Source organism: Xiphophorus maculatus, chromosome 9 (genome assembly GCF_002775205.1).
Source record: "Xiphophorus maculatus strain JP 163 A chromosome 9, X_maculatus-5.0-male, whole genome shotgun sequence".
NCBI classification, from domain to species: Eukaryota; Metazoa; Chordata; class Actinopteri; order Cyprinodontiformes; family Poeciliidae; genus Xiphophorus; species Xiphophorus maculatus.
Window position 1 is genome coordinate 28191742 of NC_036451.1, and position 19416 is coordinate 28211157.

General features: G+C 37.1%; 1 protein-coding gene across 4 annotated transcripts in view; it reads right to left on the reverse strand.

Annotated features, from left to right (window-relative positions):
- naaladl2 (N-acetylated alpha-linked acidic dipeptidase like 2) overlaps positions 1-19416 on the reverse strand; it is a 399262-nt gene that overhangs the window by 168498 nt on the left and 211348 nt on the right. For all 4 annotated transcript variants that reach the window (XR_002753301.1, XM_023339997.1, XM_023339998.1 and 1 more), the window contains one exon: positions 15183-15315. Coding sequence is in view for 3 of the 4 variants with exons in the window: in XM_023339997.1 (XP_023195765.1) it covers positions 15183-15315 (133 nt within the window). In the remaining variant the exon portion in view is untranslated. The remainder of the gene's footprint in view (positions 1-15182; positions 15316-19416) is intronic.

The following is a 19416-nucleotide window of genomic DNA, read 5'->3' on the forward strand; positions in this document are numbered from 1 at the left end:
TAAAAAATAGCGTGCCTCACCGTACTTTCTGGTCGGGTCCTTCTGTCATGAAGCGGTGTGGTGGAGTGGTGAGGCAGAGGCAGTGGACCCAGGTAAGATGAAAATGATGATTTTAATGGTAAATAAGTCCAGTAACAAGCAGCAGGCACAAGGAAAACACTGACCACGACTAGACTGAACAACCACAACGACAAATTGACGAGGACCCGACGAGGAACAAGGAACACAGGTGGAGTTAAATACACGGGAGGGTAATCACAGAACGAGACACACCTGGGATCAATCAAGGGGAGGACAGGACAACGAAGAGACGCAAGGACACAGAAAACTCTAAATAAACACAGAAAAACACAGATCCTGACATGACTTTAATAAGGCAGTTTCAAATGATATTTTTTGCCCATTAAACAGAATATTACAGATGATTTGTGTTACTAAGTATTAATTGTAAGTTTGAGCACAAAATGAAAAACTTAAAATAAAATTTCTATTTTAAAGTTTCAGTTTGTTTCTCATTGTCTGCCCAACTTGCCCATTTTAACAAGTTAATCGCTTATGAGAGAAACTATTAAGATATTAGAGATTTATTTTCCTTTTAATGTTATTTTTCCATATGTTCTTCTTTTCAATGCATTCCCACACAACACGTTTTTTATATTACTTTACAGTAAGAAAAAAAACCTCAGCATAGACAACATAATTCAATGTCAGGTTAAGTAAATCTCCTTTTTCTGTGCCTACATTTGATATTTTACCTGCTGAGGCAAAGTCCCTGCAGGCAGAGCATCTATTTTTACTTCTCTCCTGGGCATAGCAAAGCAGTGAGGCACAGATGTCGAAATTCCCCACTGGACTTGAAAATGCATTGAGATAACATTCAAAAGCCATCATCTGGATGACAACAATGTTGCTTATGTGTGTACAATTAGCCAAACATGCTCCCAATAAGCTACTTTTTCAATCTATCAACATGAAAATGAACAGAGCTGAAGCCAGGGTTTGTAAATAGCATTGCCACCATTCCTTCAAATGGGTGGAAGAGTGAGACAGAGCGCAGAGATCCATTCTCAAAGTGGAGTTAAGCTACAGTATGCTGATAGCTTTGATACATGACTCAATTTGACTAACAGTGAGTGAACGAGAACAGGGAATGAGTTGGGAAATGTTTATTTTGGTATTGCTGGAAATGGAGTAAAGGTCTATATTACCAATGGTTTCTTGTCTTTAGGTCTGTGGTGCACATTTCTCTTCACATTGCACCTTTTTGCCATGCACTGTAATAGAGTGTGTGACAATACAAACACCTCATTCTGTCATTGTCACTGTGCTAACAGGCTCATCGGACTGCCTTGTTACCCAACTCAAACAGCCCGACTCAAAGAAACCACAGCGCATTTCCATAATGTTATTGACTGAGTGCCGAGACTCGACACTGCCTGGAATGCGCACACTTATCGTGCTATTTGCATGTCTATTACCTCGGAAAACTGCAGTTCTTGACAGAAGTCAAGGAGAGCCAATTTGAAGCTCCGTTGCACAGCAGCCTCCTCCAAACCACCTACACGTAAATCTTAACACGCAAGAATCCAGGCAAGACGTGAAAAGCAAAGGGTTTCTGGGTTAAGGAAGTAGAATAAAGTAGTGTAATGAAGGCCAACTGTGTCTTTTTAGTGGGTTAAATACACTCTTGAAATGCATGATGGATCAGCTGTGAAATAGGCTGGAAAGCAAAGTTCAGTAAAGCTGGCATGACTGGAATTTCAAACAGGAAGTACCTGACTATCTTTCCGACTGGATGTCAGGTGCCAGCAAACGTGTTCGGTTTGTGGGATTGCATATGACACAGGTGGCAGGTTTAGCAGCTGTGATAGCAGTAGAGGATTATGTGATCAGTACAAGGAGCCTCATTGACTGTAAGGCAATAAAAAGCCTGACTAAGGCTTTTTATCGTGCCTTAATCAAGCTTGATTATAAATAAGGTTAAAAATAAGGGCCGTATTTATAACCTCCGTGTTTTCGTTTGGCATCTCACTCTTTGATTTGACCAATTGAGTACACTGACCTAACTAGAGATGAAAAACAATTAACTTTAACTATAAATCGTCATAGAGTCAAATTGACTCTATGAGCTTTTTTTAACTTTCTGTAAGCCTCTGGAGTTGAGACGCCCAATGGTCAAACATTATGACTTTTCCTAAAATGACTCACACCACTTAGCATCATTTTATAGCACAATCAATTACCAATGTTACCTTCAGTTATAAAAATGCTGTATATATCAAATATGGCATAAAAAACTGACATAATTTAATGCCTTGAAATTGGATATCTCTCTCTTAAAGAAACTTCTAAGTCCCACCTTCAGGAAGTCATCACAACATGGCTCCAGGTGCATCTCAGAGCCATGCTTTTATTTTGGTAACATTCTGTGTAACGTATTTATAATAACAGAACAGAGAGAAGGTTAACTGCAAAGAAGGAAAATGTTAATAGCAAGAAAAATGCATAAAAGGCGACTTAAATTTAAGCTTCAGTCAATAAGGGAACAAGTAATGGAACTGAAGTTTAAGTTTTTTATTTTGTGACAGCTTAATTCATGATTCATGAAAAAAACTGGTATCAATGTAACGAGCTATGCTTCACTAACGGTAAACCAATTGTAATTTTTTTTTCTCTTGTTTAGCTCTTATGGCAAACAAGGATGGCTTTAATAAATCATTTCATCATCAGTTCCAGCCTTCTCAAAGTTGACTGAATGCTACAGTTTAACTGTATCTAAACCACTTTCTTTCCCAGAGATAAATAACTTCAGCACAAAGCCAGCTAACATATTTTTTAAATAACTGAATATACAAGAGGATGTACTATTTTTTTTTTCACATGACTTCTCAGAAATTCAAAAGGAAGCGATGAGTGGCATTCCCTGACTTCCACTTTTATTACTTGGCAGTTCCTTAAAGCACAGAGAGAATAACAGTCCTTCTTCACTCCAAATGAAACTGGATCTGGTCCAGTAAAGGATTTTAATTTGAAGCAGTTTTACCAAATGAGGCCAAACAAAGCTCTTCATACCTTTTTAATCTTTAGTTTTCCTAGAAACATCTGCCATAACTTGTTTGGAGCATTTCTCAGGATGTTTTTTTTATCTACTGACCAGTAAAAACATCAAATCAAAGAATTATTTTTGAAGTCTAATTTTAAATAATCTGACATCAAATATTAATGAGCTGAGTTTATGTGTTTTGATAGATGCCTGACTTCCTATGAAACATTATTTTATACAGCAATGGCTGTCATTTTATAAAAGATATTTTTAAATAATCTACAAAATTCTTATTTCATTGTGTGTCCGGTATTTCACAAAAGCTGCATCTTGAAATATTAACTTAGAACATAACAGAAATAGGAGTTATTGCTTCACAGAGCAATAGTTATTGCTTTACATCCACATAAAAAATTCCAAAAATGTCAAAACATATGAAAATAAATCAGAATCAAATAAACAAGCTCTGATTTGGGTCTTTAATGTCAAAACAAAACAAAGCCATAATGGCCATTAACAATGATTTTATTGTTTGGTATTGTGTTTTAAGACCAAAGGAAATTTATGTGGAGCCATACATTTAAAAAATGTATTTGGAGAAAGGACACTAGACTATTTAGTTGTGACCCAGCTGTCAGTTATTTGTGACAAATCAAGCCAAGTCCATCTCCTACACTGAGAAACAATTTACTTTATTTTTAATAACAGAGATTAGACAGAAGGATCTGGAAAAGGTATTCCTGAACTGACGAGGGTGAATATTGGGACGAGGATCAGGAGATTTAGCTGCACTGTAACTCAGAACAGACGGGAACTATAGGATGAACGCAGCGCAGGACTGAAACAAGGAATAACTGCAGAGTAGACTAAATATGGAACAGAAAATGTGTCATAGAAAACTAAAGTGGTAAAGATCACACCATTTGTATGTCTTCTCTAATATCTGCCTATGAGTTTTACAAAAATCAATATCTTTTAATCTAATATTGCAAATATGGTAATAGAGCAGTCAGTGTGAAATCTTTTCACGGGAACCCTGGCCAGTTTTTAAAATCCCAGGCATCTTTATAAATGTCTTTGAAAGAACATGTAAAACTTAAAAAAATTATATTAAAAGTGAATATTTCCAGCAGTTTCCTGTCTGCCTGTCATTTGACTCGTTCTGTTAGCTGTGTGCGGCTCTGCTCAGACCGCTGTTGGAGAAACACTCGTCATGAAATGTAGTTCTTTAAATTTACAAAGCAGGAAAAGCGTCTGTTCTGTAAGATGTCTCATGACGTGATTAGTTGGAAAAGTATTGAAATACGTTACAAGCAGAATTATAAATGAGTCATATCAAAATAAATATGTTGATGTCAGGCTACCACTTCAACAAACAACTTTGGATGAAAGTATTGTCAGCGGTTTATGGAAGACTGAAGCTGTGCACAGTCATATTTAGCTTTAGAAAGAAATGATGAAGCCATGTGCATTTTAAAGGAAATGTTTTAAAACATTCTAGCAGCAGTTAATCGATGAGTTAACTTAAAGTGATGTTCTCTGAAGTTGTTTATCCTTAAAGTTATATCACAGGCAGCTTGTTAAACAGCTAACAGATCATCACAGTGGTGGAAGCTAACAACACTGTCTGTTTTAGTTAAAGTTAGAAAATTAAAACTACGGTCATAAAATGAATCCATGCAGGTGACACATTAACTATGAGATGAATATTTTATCCGTGGATGTTATTACAAAACACAATGTGTGGAGAAAGACTAATCCTATGTATCCAATAGATGGAGGTAAATACTGAACAGTCCTAAAGAGAAACCAGATAAATTCTGCAAAACACTTGAGGCTGAGATTCACCAGGTTTGCGTCACTGTTTAAAAAATCACTGATGTTTTTTCCCAGAGGTTAAATGAAATAAATGGCACTTACTCAAATCCATGGATGTAAAAAGCAACTGTTTTCATGGAATAGAAGGCCAATACATGAACTGTAGAAGATAAAGTCTTGACTTTGTTTCCGCTCATTTACACAGGAACAGTCTGGGAGTGTTGTTCAAAGTCCTCATTAAAGCTGCAGATGCTTATTTTTGGACTTCATTTTCATTTGAACAATTAGGCAATCTGCCTGGGAAAAACCTGTTTGGTGCAACACTCAGGAGAGAATGCAACACTGGGGACAGACATGCTCTGTTCTTTCTTTGTGACAACCAGAGAAAATAATTGTTTTTGGCACCTTTTCACATCACATGCCTCATATCTTTTGCCAGGCTTTTGCCCCTGGTAGTGAGGCAATCTCCTCTGTTGTGTTAATGTAGCTGCCATGTGTTGGGTTTGTCTTTCAGAGATTTTTTGTCAGAATTCCCCCGACATGTTTAACTAATGAGTGGTGCTGGTCAGTTTGTAATTGCTGCCTGTATTTGATATTATCCCTACTGTTACTGTGTTTGACTGTGATCGCATAATTGTTCACCTCCCGAATGCACTGATTCTTTTTATTAAAACTCCCTTGATGCAGCAGTTGAATATGCTAACTGTTTCAGGTTGTTACCTTTTGGGTGGTCAGAAGATGAGCGCTTTCATATGGCCCATTTGATTAGTTTAATGCCTCTGTTAGAGTTAAATGAAGACACTGAATGGAAAGTGGTCTTTAGCTCATCAGTTTAAATACAGGGTGGTGATGGAACATCAAACCAAAACCTTTATGAGGTTAATAGAGGAGAAGAAGAATTATTTATTGTACAATAGCTCTGGTTTGACTATGAATATCTATAAATGACTGCTGAGAGCAAATGGTAACAAAACTAGTCATTTAAACCACAATTAAATATCAGAGCATCACCTGATAACCAGGAAATAATATTCAAATAATTCCCAGTCTCAGTTACATGAAGAGGCCTAGGTATTAAAATAAGACTAGATGGAATAATAAGTCCAGCAAAATGAGATAAAGACAAACTGATATATCCTGATATATGCACACAACAATACCAAAATATTTAAGAAACAGGAATTATTTCATAGAATGATATATGGTGATATATAAAAGTTAAGTATGAATACTGAAAATTCAAGGTTTTAATTTCAGAGTTTTGGAAGAATTAATTAGGCCAAATTAACTAACCTGAATAAGATAAATCTAGGAAGGTTCAAACAATTCAGAACGCAAAGTGAAGATAAGACAATTTTGACAAAGTAATGTTTTATCAAAGATTTTGCTGAATCAATAACCTCTTGGATGATTGATTCTTAATTTATTAATCACTCACAGCAGTGATAGATCTATTTAGTCATTTTTGGGATACTAAGATTAACATAACTTAAAACTAACAAAGAATTATTTTTATGTTTTGAAAAATATATTCTAAATTCAACACGTACATTAATAACAGATTGTTTCAAACTGCTCCAGCTGATTGCAAAAGCTGGGTGCACTAATAGAGAAAAGCTTTATTTTGGAATGCTGTAGCGTGGGGCTACCTTTAGCATCAATAGCATTGAGCCTTTGTCTTTGAGCTAGCATTATGCTAGAGCTTTGTAGTTTAGTGAGGGGAAAGAAGCTATGATAAAATAAAGTAAGATGAATAAAATGCCCATCAATCAATCTCATAAAATACTCTATCCACAACAGCATACCATGATATTTAACATGTTTATCCTTATCCAACTTATCCCTGCACAGGCACAAGGGTGAGTTCTTAAGAACCACGGTTAACTTCTTCTCTCAAGTCCAGGGCTCAAACATGAGGCAGTGGTGACAGTGTTGGTGGGGAGAACTGCTCAGCTAGTGGAGCAGCATCGGCTCGGCTGACATGTTAGCTTAGACCGTTGGAGCATCCTCAGCCTGGTGGAGGGCCATGGTTTCTGCTCTCAGCTGTGGGCTGAAGCAAGCATGGGGCTGAGGAGCCAGTGGTGTCTGTTTCATGACGGAGTCAGAGTCTCCCTTTTGGGGAATCTATCATTCAATGATTCCTTCTACAGAATTTCAAATAAGTCGGGGGTGAAAGCTTATTTATTCAGTTGGAATATAGTAACCAAAGGCATCTTGGGAGAAGCAGCTCTCTCTTTGCTGCTAGCAGGAGGTCCTCTCTGGCGTCGCCCCTAGCAACGGTCTCTGTGCCAATGTGAGCCGGGTGAAGACAGGCTGGGGACTAGTCAGGGAGCTCCACACTGACCCCAAAATACCAAAAATATTAAATACCAATAACATCAAAAGTGTCCACAGAAATATTCGCACCACTAAAGTGAATAACCTAATTCAACAGACTGCCAGTCAGTTGGTGCCATTAGTCTCATAATGACTGGAATAGAGGTCACCTTACTGAGTGAGACAACAACATGAAGATTCTACTAGTGTTTGCTAAAAGGCACGTGAGAGACTCCAGGGTCAAGTAGAAGAAAGTTTTTTGATCTGATTGAGCTTATTGTTGATCCGGCACCAAACATACCATGAGGCACCAACATGTTGTAAAGGTAATGAAAGTAAATGAAAGCAGCAAAATCTAAAGAAATCCTGGAGGACATTTTGCATCCATCTGCTAGAGAACTACACCTCCAGAGAATATTTATTCTCCAGCAAGACAAAGACCTGAGGCAGGAGTTCTTAAGTTGTGCTCTACTGAAAATGTGAAGACTTGGTTGCATTTGGTTTTAGTTAAAAGCATCAGAGGTGGGGGCTGTACACAAAACACTTGCACATTTCTTTTGAATTTCTCATTTGAATAAAATCTAGGGATATGAATACTTTTACAAACCAATAAAAGCTGCTGATTTTTTAAATTACACATTATGTTTTACTTTTACAAAGTCTTTTGCAAGAGTCTATACGGTTGTACGGCAAGCCGTGAACTCCAAGCTGAAGGATCTTTTCCAAGAATAAATGCATGCTGCAGCAGCATGGTGCATATCAAACCAGATGAACGTGGAGTAAGGCTGACAGCAAACACCTGCTGATGATATCAAAGCAAACACTTCGGTCTCTGCAGGAATCTGCATGTAGCTTTATCCCCTCACATCTCCTTTCTTTAGTCATTGTAGTGTTACTAAACATGGGAGAAAAAAAAGAGAAGAAAACTTGGACCCATACACAGGGAAGAGTGTTCATGCAACACTAATAAGCAGGAAAACTTTAAAACCATCACTGCTGCATGCAAGGAAAGTTTGGGACATACAAACGCATGGTTGGCGACGAAAGCCCACGCTAAGACAAATTACGCGTCCGCAGTGACAAGAACACGTAAACAACATCATATGCTGCGCATCTGGGAGAGATGCATGAGGGTTTGTTTTTGCTGTATGTCTCAGCAGGCTCTGGGTGACAATTCATGGAACAGTCAAATTAACAAGGAGAGGAAGGAGGAGGTGAAGGAGCAGAGTGAGAGACAACAAAGACCAAACTATGAACTGAGATGTGGAGGGAAAGTCTGGGGAAATATTATTTGGCACCCAGGCAAACAGTGGAATTATATTGACTTTAAACAGCCCTCCACTGGCAGCGTTTCCACCAGGGAGCTCTACTGACAGCTTTTTCTAGCTTATTTCTCCATTTGAAAGGAAGGAACTGTTGACACCCCAGAGAACTGAGCCTGTTTTAAAGCTCTTTAAACACCAAAGGGCCTGAAAGCTAAAAGCTTCTAAACCCAAAACAGGTGCGAGGCGATTGCTCTTTAAACGTCTCACTAAACAGAAGACGATCTGCTTGATACGGCCGGATCCGCTGGAAACAAATGGCCTCCGTTCGCCAAACTGACCGGGCTGGGTTTGGGTTAGCCTGGGAGGAGTAAAAGGCCCGGTCCGAACCGAGCTGGGCTCAGGATCTCCTCATTCAATTCTGATGATTCTTTTCTTAACACATCAAGCAGCCAGGAAACAGCACTGTGGAATCATCATAATACAGCACATGTTAAGTAGGTTCTGATGGAGAATTAGCAGACTAATGGCACAAGCTCACTTTACAGCTCTAATGGATCCAATTTTCCTCTCGACCCCATGAGGAGTCATTTAAAGATCCAACCAAAGAAAAGCAAGTAATCAGCAAGAGCACTGATTATTCAAGATACTTAGAGATCAACAGAAGCTCATATTTAGTCCTTATGATAAAAAAATTAAAACGTACATGTCATGTTACACAAAAGGACTTGCCGTTTAATGAAAGGTACGACGAGTACATTATTAATAAATATAACAGATAAAAATACCATTTTTGGTTCAAGTTGGGAGAGATATGATGGTTCTCAAAAGTTTGGACACCCTACTGTCATTTTGTTGTTTACAAAATGCAGCAACAACAAAACATCCCTACAGATCTCTGGCTAGGTCATCGCTAGACTTATTTTCTTCTGATAATAACAAAATCCCTCTATGTTCGGTTTTCCAGCAGACAGTTTTGGGTCAATACAGCCTGGTATTTGGTGGATGAAAGAGGATTGATCCAAAATATCGGCAATACTGATGTTAAGTCAGTACTGAAACCAAAATATGCAGTATTACACACTATTTAGAGCTGATGATAACTGCATCCACATTGATTAAAAAAAAAAAAAACAAACAAAAAAAACACTAACACAAATTTAACTGCAGGTATAAATCAGGCCAGAATGTTTTTTTTTTCTTAGAAGTTAATCCTTCTGTCTTCAACCCTAATCCTTAGTCCAGACATACAAAGAATGCTATTGTCACATTCAGAACACCAGCAGTAATTGCTAGAAATTCCTGCAGCATTCCCTCAGTGAGGCAGCCGTCCTCCTGGCAGCCACACTGACCAGCTTCTGGCTGGTCTTGTCCGCAGTTTGGAAAAACTTCCACCCTGACCCTTTCTGCTTACTATGGCTTTAGGTAACAAGTTAAAACAACAAAATGTCAAGAAAATTCTGAACTTCTTTCTTGTAAACGAGATTTTCTCCACTGATCTTAGATATGTATGACAATGGGCAAAAAGATACTTGTCTAAAGTGAGTCACACTTATGAAAATCAGGTAAAAACAAGTTTTATTATTGATTGTTTTCTCCCACTACATATATACTTTTTAAATGTTCAGTTGAATTATACAGAATAGAATACATTAAAGGAGAAAGAATTTTAAAATCATTTTTCATGTTTTCATGCCGATTGTTAGGGGTGTTAATACTTTTGAGATCTACTGTTACCAACCAGCAGAGATGTTCTTGCAGAAAAGCAACTCTGGATTCCAGACTCCACACTATGAAGATCCTTTATGAACTCTTCCATAAAACTAACGTGTAAAAAGTGAAAACCTGGCAGAAAAAGATAAGGAGATGGATGCACACATTATTAAAAAAATATATGTTTTGCTCAGTGTGTAGGACACCAGCTGCCTGAGGTACACATGAAATACTGTCAAATTTATGACACCTGTTTTCTGACATCAAGTGCTTTTGGATATTACTGAATATTACCAATAATAGCCAGTTAGATTAGACATTATTGGTCGTCAATGAATAGGTGTGTGAAGATTTCCAACTTACTCTCTGTTCTGATAGAAAGACGCAGCAAATGAAATATTTCTCCATTTCGTGGCTCCCAGAGATCTGAGGACTTTTCAGCTGCCTGAAATATTTTAATGAAACTGAACCATTAAAGTATGGATTCATAAATGTCATGTGTGAATGAACCGAAATAATCTTTAATTTATTTAATTTAAAGAGAATAAAAATCTAACTTTCATTTAAGCAGTAATATTACATATTACTGTGTAAGTGGTATTAGATATTATAAAAATGACAGCCTGAGTAAAGATTTATTGGAAAGCGATGTGATAAGAGAATCACATTAACTCAACATTCTCATATCCACTTCTCGGAGGTAAGGGGGCTTCTGTCAAAATATGCCGTTACCTGGCAACAACAAAGACGAGCCCCCAGAGGAGGGCTTCCCCACATTAGAGGTCTGAAAGAACTGAGTCTAACCAAAGCCAAGCAGTTTCCGAGGGAACCAGAGAACCACCCAGACCAGCAAGGACCACATGAACCATCAGGCCTACCAGGTGCACTCAGCCCCCCAGCCCTACATTGACCACCCCTAAAGCAGATTCTATAAACCACAGTGAGTGATTTGCGCAACTTTTTTGTGTATTTGTAAAAAGAACACTTTTTTAAAGGGGCAGTATCATGTAAAATGGACCTTTCTGAGGTTCATATTACTGTTATTACTGTCGTGTTAAAAGGCTATTCATTCAGCAAAAACATACTTAGAGTGTTGCTTTGATTCTTTCTTGCATGTTTGATAAATTCTTTAATCTCCAATGGCAACCATTCGGCAGTGATAAACGCCTGGTTGGACATAGCAACAGTTTCCAGGCACAGCTTCTCCTCAGAGCTGCAGTTTCCAAGTTTCTTCAGACTAGCCAGCAGAAATTAGCAAACACTTGGTGGACCTGTGCATCTGATGAGCTCATTATAGCAGCTACTTCTCAGTGCAACACTAACAAAAATGTTGTTGAAGGGTTAACAGAGGAGCCATGTTGTGATGAGGCAGTCATCATAAACACAGGAGTTTTTAAAGAGACAGAAGTCTAATTTTAAGGTCTTAAATTATGGCATCAAAATTTTTTAAGTCCTACTTGATAGATTACTTTATTACTTTATTCCACTATAAAATGCCACTATATCCCTGGGAAATACATAATACTGCCATTTAAAAAAAAATCATTTTGAAATCTCATCTTGTTCTTGTGAAGCCGATATCATAGACTGTGACAGGTACAATATCTATCGCTATAGCTACTGCTCATCTTTCCCTGAATTCTCAAGTTTCTGTAGATCTGGCCATTGACAAGTAAAGAATGTTGCCTGCATGCACAGATAAAATCCTTGTTAAAACTAAATACTTCCCTCTTCTCATATGCTGTATGACATGCTTTAGAAGATTAAAAATAACCTTCATATCCGAACTACCTTTGGCACATATGAGCAATTAGGCGTCATTTATCATCCTCTGGTCTCTTGAGCTCAGTTAGCACTGAGAACCTTGATGGGGAACTGGCCATCTGATAGGATGGTCAGCATCTGTCTCTTTTCTAGTGAAATACACACCATACACACCCCTTCACATGCTCACACAGCAGCTCCAGACATCTGCTGGGGTTCCAACAGGTCTTTGCACCATGGCACTCAGGCTATTACAAGAACTAAGGATACTTGAGTGGTAATGACACATCCCTGTTGAGCAGACCCAGCATAAAACCAGGAAGTGGGGACAAGACTGGGGTCAAAGAGGACAAGAGCCCTGGGAGGCTGATTTAAATACAGCAGAACGGCGTCCTCTGCCTGAGGCCAGGGTAAGATACGAGAGCATGTTTCAGACCTGGACGACGTTCAAGAGAGAACACTTCAACAAAATTAGAGAAAATTATTTAAAGCAACCTAATAATTCAGTTTTTTGTACTTGTGATTAGTTCCTGTATCATGGTATTTACTTCAAAAGTTATGTGTTTTCTGTGGAGATAACCAGCAAAAAATGTTACGATACTTTAGCCTCATTAGATTGTAGCTTTAAAATACTGGTGTATGACCTGGTTGTAGAGGATGGAGGCGGATATTTAACTAACATCAGGACAAACATTAGTTTTATTGAGCTACATCTCTACTTGACATTATGTTTATTTGGTGATTATTGGAACCCTTTGGGCCCTTGGTACTAACTGGACCTCAATTAACCATCATATTCCTGCCTGAGTATTGTTGCTGACCATGCCAGTTCCTTAATGACCACTCATACTCTGATAGCTACGTCCAGCAGGATAACGCAGCATGTCACAAAGCTCCAGTTATCTCCAGCTGGTTTACTGGACATGAAAAGGGTTTCACTGGTCTCCAATGGTCTCCACAGACCCCAGATTTTAATCCAGTAGATCACCTCTGGGATGAGGTGGAAAGGGGGATTTGCATCACAGTTGAGCTGTAGAAAAGTCTGCAGCAACAGAGGAATGCTATCATCGCTAGGTACACTCAAAAAAATAACTTGGTGAAGTGTTGAACTAAATAGATGGAGCCCTGCCCAAACTAATATTTATTATTTATTTTTAATTTATTTTGAGTTATTGTATTATGAGTTGGAATTTCAAACATAACACACTTTATTAAGTTTAACATAATTTTTTTACTTGTTAAAGTCACATAAAATTATTTTTTGGTGCATCAGTAACAGGGCTGAGTGAATTCAACAATCCAATGTGTTCCTTTACAAAGTCCCCCATTGTATTGTGTGAAGACGACACCGCACATGCTGAGAAACTCACTCTATCAAGTAACTTAAGTAATAGGACTGTTTTTATGAAGATATTTCTAGAGCAAGTTTTTTTCAGTCTTTCATAAAGACAAAATAACAGTTACACCTCTTCAAATTCTTGTACAAGACACAAATTGTATTCTTTCAGTCACACTCACAAAAATCTTACACTTACAGTTTTGCACCAAATAATCCCAAACAAATGGTGCAAAACAAATTCACACAGCCATCTCAGAAAAAAAGATTACTTGTGGATATTAGTTGGTTTGCTCCTTCTATGTTGTCATACAGTGAAAGTCACCTGCCATGTCCCTGTAATAAGGAGCTAAACCAGTTTTAATATGAGTTAATAATAGACCCACTTTTCCTGCCGATTTGCTCTTTAGTGAACATATTTTAACAATCTGAAGACCAACAAAGAAAATGGAAAATGTTGATTAATTGAAAACAGAGTTTATATATTTGCATTATTCTGGTGTATTTGTTTGTCATGTGTCTTCAGTGAGGCATTGTGGGTAGGATTTATGTTTGTTTTAGTCATTTCTTAAATTGTTTAGCATTGTTGCTGTAGTGATCAGTCTGTTCCTGTTGTAGATTATATGTTGTTGTGTGTTAAACCACCCAGCAGAGTGGGTAGTCAGACCTGGACGATGTTCGAGAGAGAACGTCAGAGAGGTAGTCATCATAAAGACATGTGGGTTTTACTCCATCAGGTAATTCAAATATTAGCCTAAAAAGCTACATGTCATGGTGGATTCTTGAGCTAATCAGGGCTGCACCCTCTCTGTAGCTATAAGGTGTTATAATACTTTGGTAATTGGTTTGTTGTCTGTGATGCTTTGTTTTATCAGTAATAGATGTTTAAAGAACATAGCTCAGTTTTGTGGAAATTGTTGACATAACTAACTGTATTAGGTATGTGAAGATCTCTGAGGAATGTCTCTGACACCTGGTGGAATCTATGCTGTGAACACTTGAGATGTAATGATCACTAAAGAAAGTTTAACCTGGTTCTAGCAAGGCGTGCCTAACAAAGTGGCCTCATCATTCTGAACACTTTATATGAGTTTCCATTAAATTAACTAAGTCAGCCTTTAAAAATGCCACTGAATAAATGTGAGTAAGGTTTGTTACAAAGTACAGTCACTAGATAAAAATAATATTACAGATGTCCACATTAACATCGGTATCAGCCAATGTTAGTCATTTCTTAAAAATATGTAAAGTGTCCTGATATTAATAACCAATATGTATTTCCATCCTTCAGCTGTTTGTGTTTCAGGAGGAAGAGGATGGTTGGTCATGTGGTATTTGGTACATGATGCAGCACAGAGTTGGAGGTGTTTTTTTCACCGTGTCAGAATGATCAGGAGATATAGTTAACATCTGTAAACATAACAGCAATATTAATATTTAATATCGATACTGGCCAGAACTTTCACATCGGTGAATCCCTAGAACAGATAATGATCTCCTCTTCAGAAATAATTTAACACTTTGGAATATTATGACTGGAAAGATGCTAGTTGCCACATAACTTTACTGAGTTGGAACCAGAAGTTTACATATGCTGAATAAAAAGCTGTGCACTCTGTCTAAAGTTAAATGACAGTAAACTTCTCTTGTTTTACCCCAGTTAGAATTACCAAAATATCTTTATTTGCTACATTTACTTTTAAAATGTCAGATTATATCAACAATTACAAGTACATTTATTTCCCATATTGTTTTGTGGGTACTATTATTGTTCAGTGTTAGGTCAATACACTGGACAAGCAAATGTGCTATGATTTGAGAATAACAATAATTATTATCAAGTAGGCCATCAACAGAATTTAATTAAAAAATCATATCAGCAGAAATGTATTATAATGTCATTTAAAAAGAAAACACCTTGGTCACTTACCAAAAGAAGGGTTTCCTCCAGGATTTAAAGTGACTCTGAAAGCTTCGTGCCAGATGTTCCGGCCAGGCGGAGCATCACAGGGATCGATGTAGAGAAGAACGCCTCGAAAACCAAAGTCAGATAACAGAGACAGCTGGGTGCAAAAACACACAGAAATATAATTAAAGAGATAGTAATTCTCCCAAGGTATAATTAAAAACATTTTTAATTCTTATTCATAAACATATTGCAACTTAAATTTCTTATGGCAGGACAGGTATTGTAAAGAAAATGAAGGTCCAACCACCTACTGCAACTAGTCAAAAAAAGGAAAATAACATTAAAGAAAACTATGCGCAAAAACTATGAAATGTAACTGAACAGGACAAACAAATCATGTAAAATATTGATTATGCAGCTTTAGAAAAACATAAACTGAGGAACACATCGATTAATGCTGAGAACAGGTTGTGATGAGAGTCTGAAGCAAAATGACAGAAATAAGCAAACAAGACATTTTCCAAGAGCAAAAAAGACCAAGGATCATCTAATAAGCTATAAACCCACCAATAACCTGAAGTGGACACAATGGCCATCGAAAATGACAAATAATTTCATCATAGCAACAGTTAAAGAAATATTCCTTATACAGTGATTTTGCTTGCTTATTAAATTGTACTCCAGAAAAGTATACTGCTCAAAAAAATTTAAGGGAACACTATAAGTGTGAAACACCTGTTTAAGTGTTCCCTTTATTTTTTTGAGCAGTGTATATTTCTTCTTATTGTATAAGTGGAGAGTGGATATAAAATAGTCTACATACCACTTAACCACAAAACTTAACAGGAATTCAAACCTTTTTCCATCCTTATTTATTAATTTCATACAATTAAATTGAAACAAAACTACTGGATTAAGGGGTAGTGTAAAAAGTAAATTAGATTAAAAAAACAGTTTGCTTCTCTAGTTTTAGCTTTTTGTGTGAAATATTATCACCTGCATCATTTAGAAAAAGACCACTGCTTGCAGAAAAGGTTGGCAGAAGAACAACACTATAGGTCTCCAAAGGTGCAGCATGCCACCAGTGAAACAGTGGTGGCAGTACTATACTGTAGATTTAGAAAACTAGAATTTTTGTCAAGGTAGATTACGTTATGAACAGCTCCAAATCATTTTTGGCCTAAAACTTCAGACTGAAAACAATTTTTTTTCAGAATCACAGTGAGTCAAAACCAGGAAACGAACAGCTTCAGTGGGAGAATATTAAAGCTCTGGAGTGGTAGAGACAAAGTTCAGCGAATCTGAAGACACCTGCAGTGGACAAGAGACGTCCTGAAAACACTGAACTGTTAGTGAAAAGAAGCAAGCTATTATCCAGTCAAAATGTGGGATGTCGCTCGACTCCAACCAAAGAAAACTGAATTCTAAAATTAGATCATAACATTCAATGTGACAAACTGATCAATGTCACATTGAATGTTTTGCAATAGTTTATCAGTTCTGTGTTTTACGTCACAACAGGTGGCATTTCAATTGACTTTCAATAATCTCCATACTGGTTTTAATCATTTGCATGTTTGTTATCATTAGCTACAACACAGCAAGACCCTCAAAATGAATGTGTATGACAGGTGTTTTACAAAAGTTACCAAAAGACAACAATGCAACACAATTCTACTTCTCCCATATTTGAAATCATTGATGCCGCATTATTTTTGTTGATTTTTGTTCATTATTAGCATCCTGAATAGCAGGATGTTTTGCATGGTTACAGTTTGTTGATGCGCCACCTTGTGGAAATCTCCAGCACGCAACAGACTTGTCTATTTAACATCAGGCTTTAAAAGCAAGTAAAATGCACAGCATTAAATTGTCACATTACCACAAGAAAAATACTTATCACTAAATTAGCTTCTTACATTCTTATTGAATGAAATATATGATTGCGTGATTTCAGATGTTCGATTATGAGGGCATTCATTTAGTCAACAGCAGTGATGGGAAAGACAGAAAGATGTTGCAGTTGTCACAGAACAGAGCTGTATTTCACAGCTGTCAGTGGGAGGTGTCCTTGTTTCTGTTTTTTTATTGTTTCATGGGTGTAAATAAAAGTTTTATTGAATATGTGACACCAGCCACGGAAATTCCACACACTACACAACTCTGTCCTTCTCTGCAATAACACTGAACACATAGAAAACAGCAACAAAATCAGTTGCTTACATGATATTTACATTATCATGTAAATAATGTAACATTTAAATTCACATTTTACAAAATGTAAAATATTGTAAAATCTGCAAATAATTGCAGATGTAAATAACTTTTACATATGCTACTCACTCTGCAATTCTTCATAAAAATTATCTGTTCTTTATAAATACAGTGAAAGCATGGATATGTCCAGCACTGTATCATATTTTATTTTATTGCACACTTTGGGCCACCTTGACAATCATTTGAACACATCAACCTAACAGAGCATTGTTGGTGTCCATGTCCATCCTGTTGTGACAGCAATGTACCCAGGAAAACACACGGCGTCACAAAGCTCAAATCATCTCAAACTGCTTTCTTGAACATGTCAACGAGTTCACTGTGGCTCCATGTCCTCCATCATTGGAGGACATGGAGGACATGGTTCCACAATATCCAAAGATATTGTGGAACAGGACATTCTCATCATGGATGTGTGTCTAGCAAATCTGCTGCAACTATTTGATGCCATCACTTACATTAATATGGGGACAGGGCAGCTGTGGCTACAATCCAGTAGCTTGCCATCATCAGTGTATGAATGTGTGTATAAATCCTTGTAAAGTGTCTTTGAGGGTCCTGAAAAGCGCTATACAAATCTGACATCATTTCATGTTAAAGAAGATGGAAATCTCTGAGGGATATCACTGATATTTTTTTGAATCTATGCTATGATTAAGGTAGTTCTGAGGTAAAAACAGATGCAAAATCAATACTAGAACAGTGTTCAAAAATAAATAGATACCTGTTGAGTGTATGCAGTATTAATATTGTGTTTCCCTGTGATGGACTGACAGACTGTCCAGAGTGTACCTCACCTTTTGCCCAATGAATACTACAAACACTACCATAACCCAGCAAGGACAAGCAATGAACAATGGATGTCAGTTTTATAAAAGTATAAATATAAACTGTTTTCTGTTTGACTATGAGTCTAATATTTGACTGTGATGTATAAACTGTGCCAGCTCAACCATGAATGTAGCTACGCTATGAAGCTGTACCGGAAATTGCGTGTCTGTAGACAAGCATCCTCCACTGAGAAGAGAGAAATGTCAAGCTGAACGATATATCTCTGTCAGCAGTAAAATGTCTTATACATTCCTCTTGCTCCAATTGTAATTATGCTGCATTCAGATCAAACGTGTTATGCAACTCAAAAATGCATCCAACGCCTCAAGCTGGATGCTTGTGCACCAAAGTCATAGTGCACAAGAATCTGACATTTTGTTTGAGACGTGCAGTGGGAGAATTTCAGAACCTAACTGGACACTGACCAGTGTTCCTATGAGCACCATCTTTGTCTCACCTGAGCTCAGTTTGACAATCTGCTGACCCACATCATGCCTACACCAACAAAACACGTAACAGAAGGAACTCAATGGCGACAAATTGACACCACAGAAAACATAATTAAATCAACCTCATAATAATATTATATAAAATCATTAGACTCATATATAAAAAATAACAGCACTTTACAGTAGAGCCAGATTCACCCATTTGCACTCAAACATGCACACATTTGAATCACTGCAATGTGAAAGACAACCACAGCAGCTGGAGATTAAATAAATTTTGCAATTTTTATCCCCTATGTAATCTTGTCTATTCGACTATCAGCTGGGAAAACATCCTTAAAAACACACACAAGGACAGACAATAATATATTTTTTTATTCTTATCCTTACTGATATCTTTGAATAATGAGATTCTTCTGATCCTGTGGCTTTAGCTAAAGAACATATGTGCCTGATTAATCCAGCTGAGCTTTACTTCTGGTTCATCACCACATATCATACAGTGGAAAGTGAGTGCACTTTATCCAATAAGATTATTGGACCTTTTTAATGTATACTGTGTCCTTTTAACAAGGTTGTGTCGAATTTTAAGATTCATCATAAACAGCTCTGGAAAACAATAAGAGACCACTTAAAATGATAATTTTCTCTGATTTTACTTTTAATAGGTATATGTTTGAGTAAAATGAACATTATTA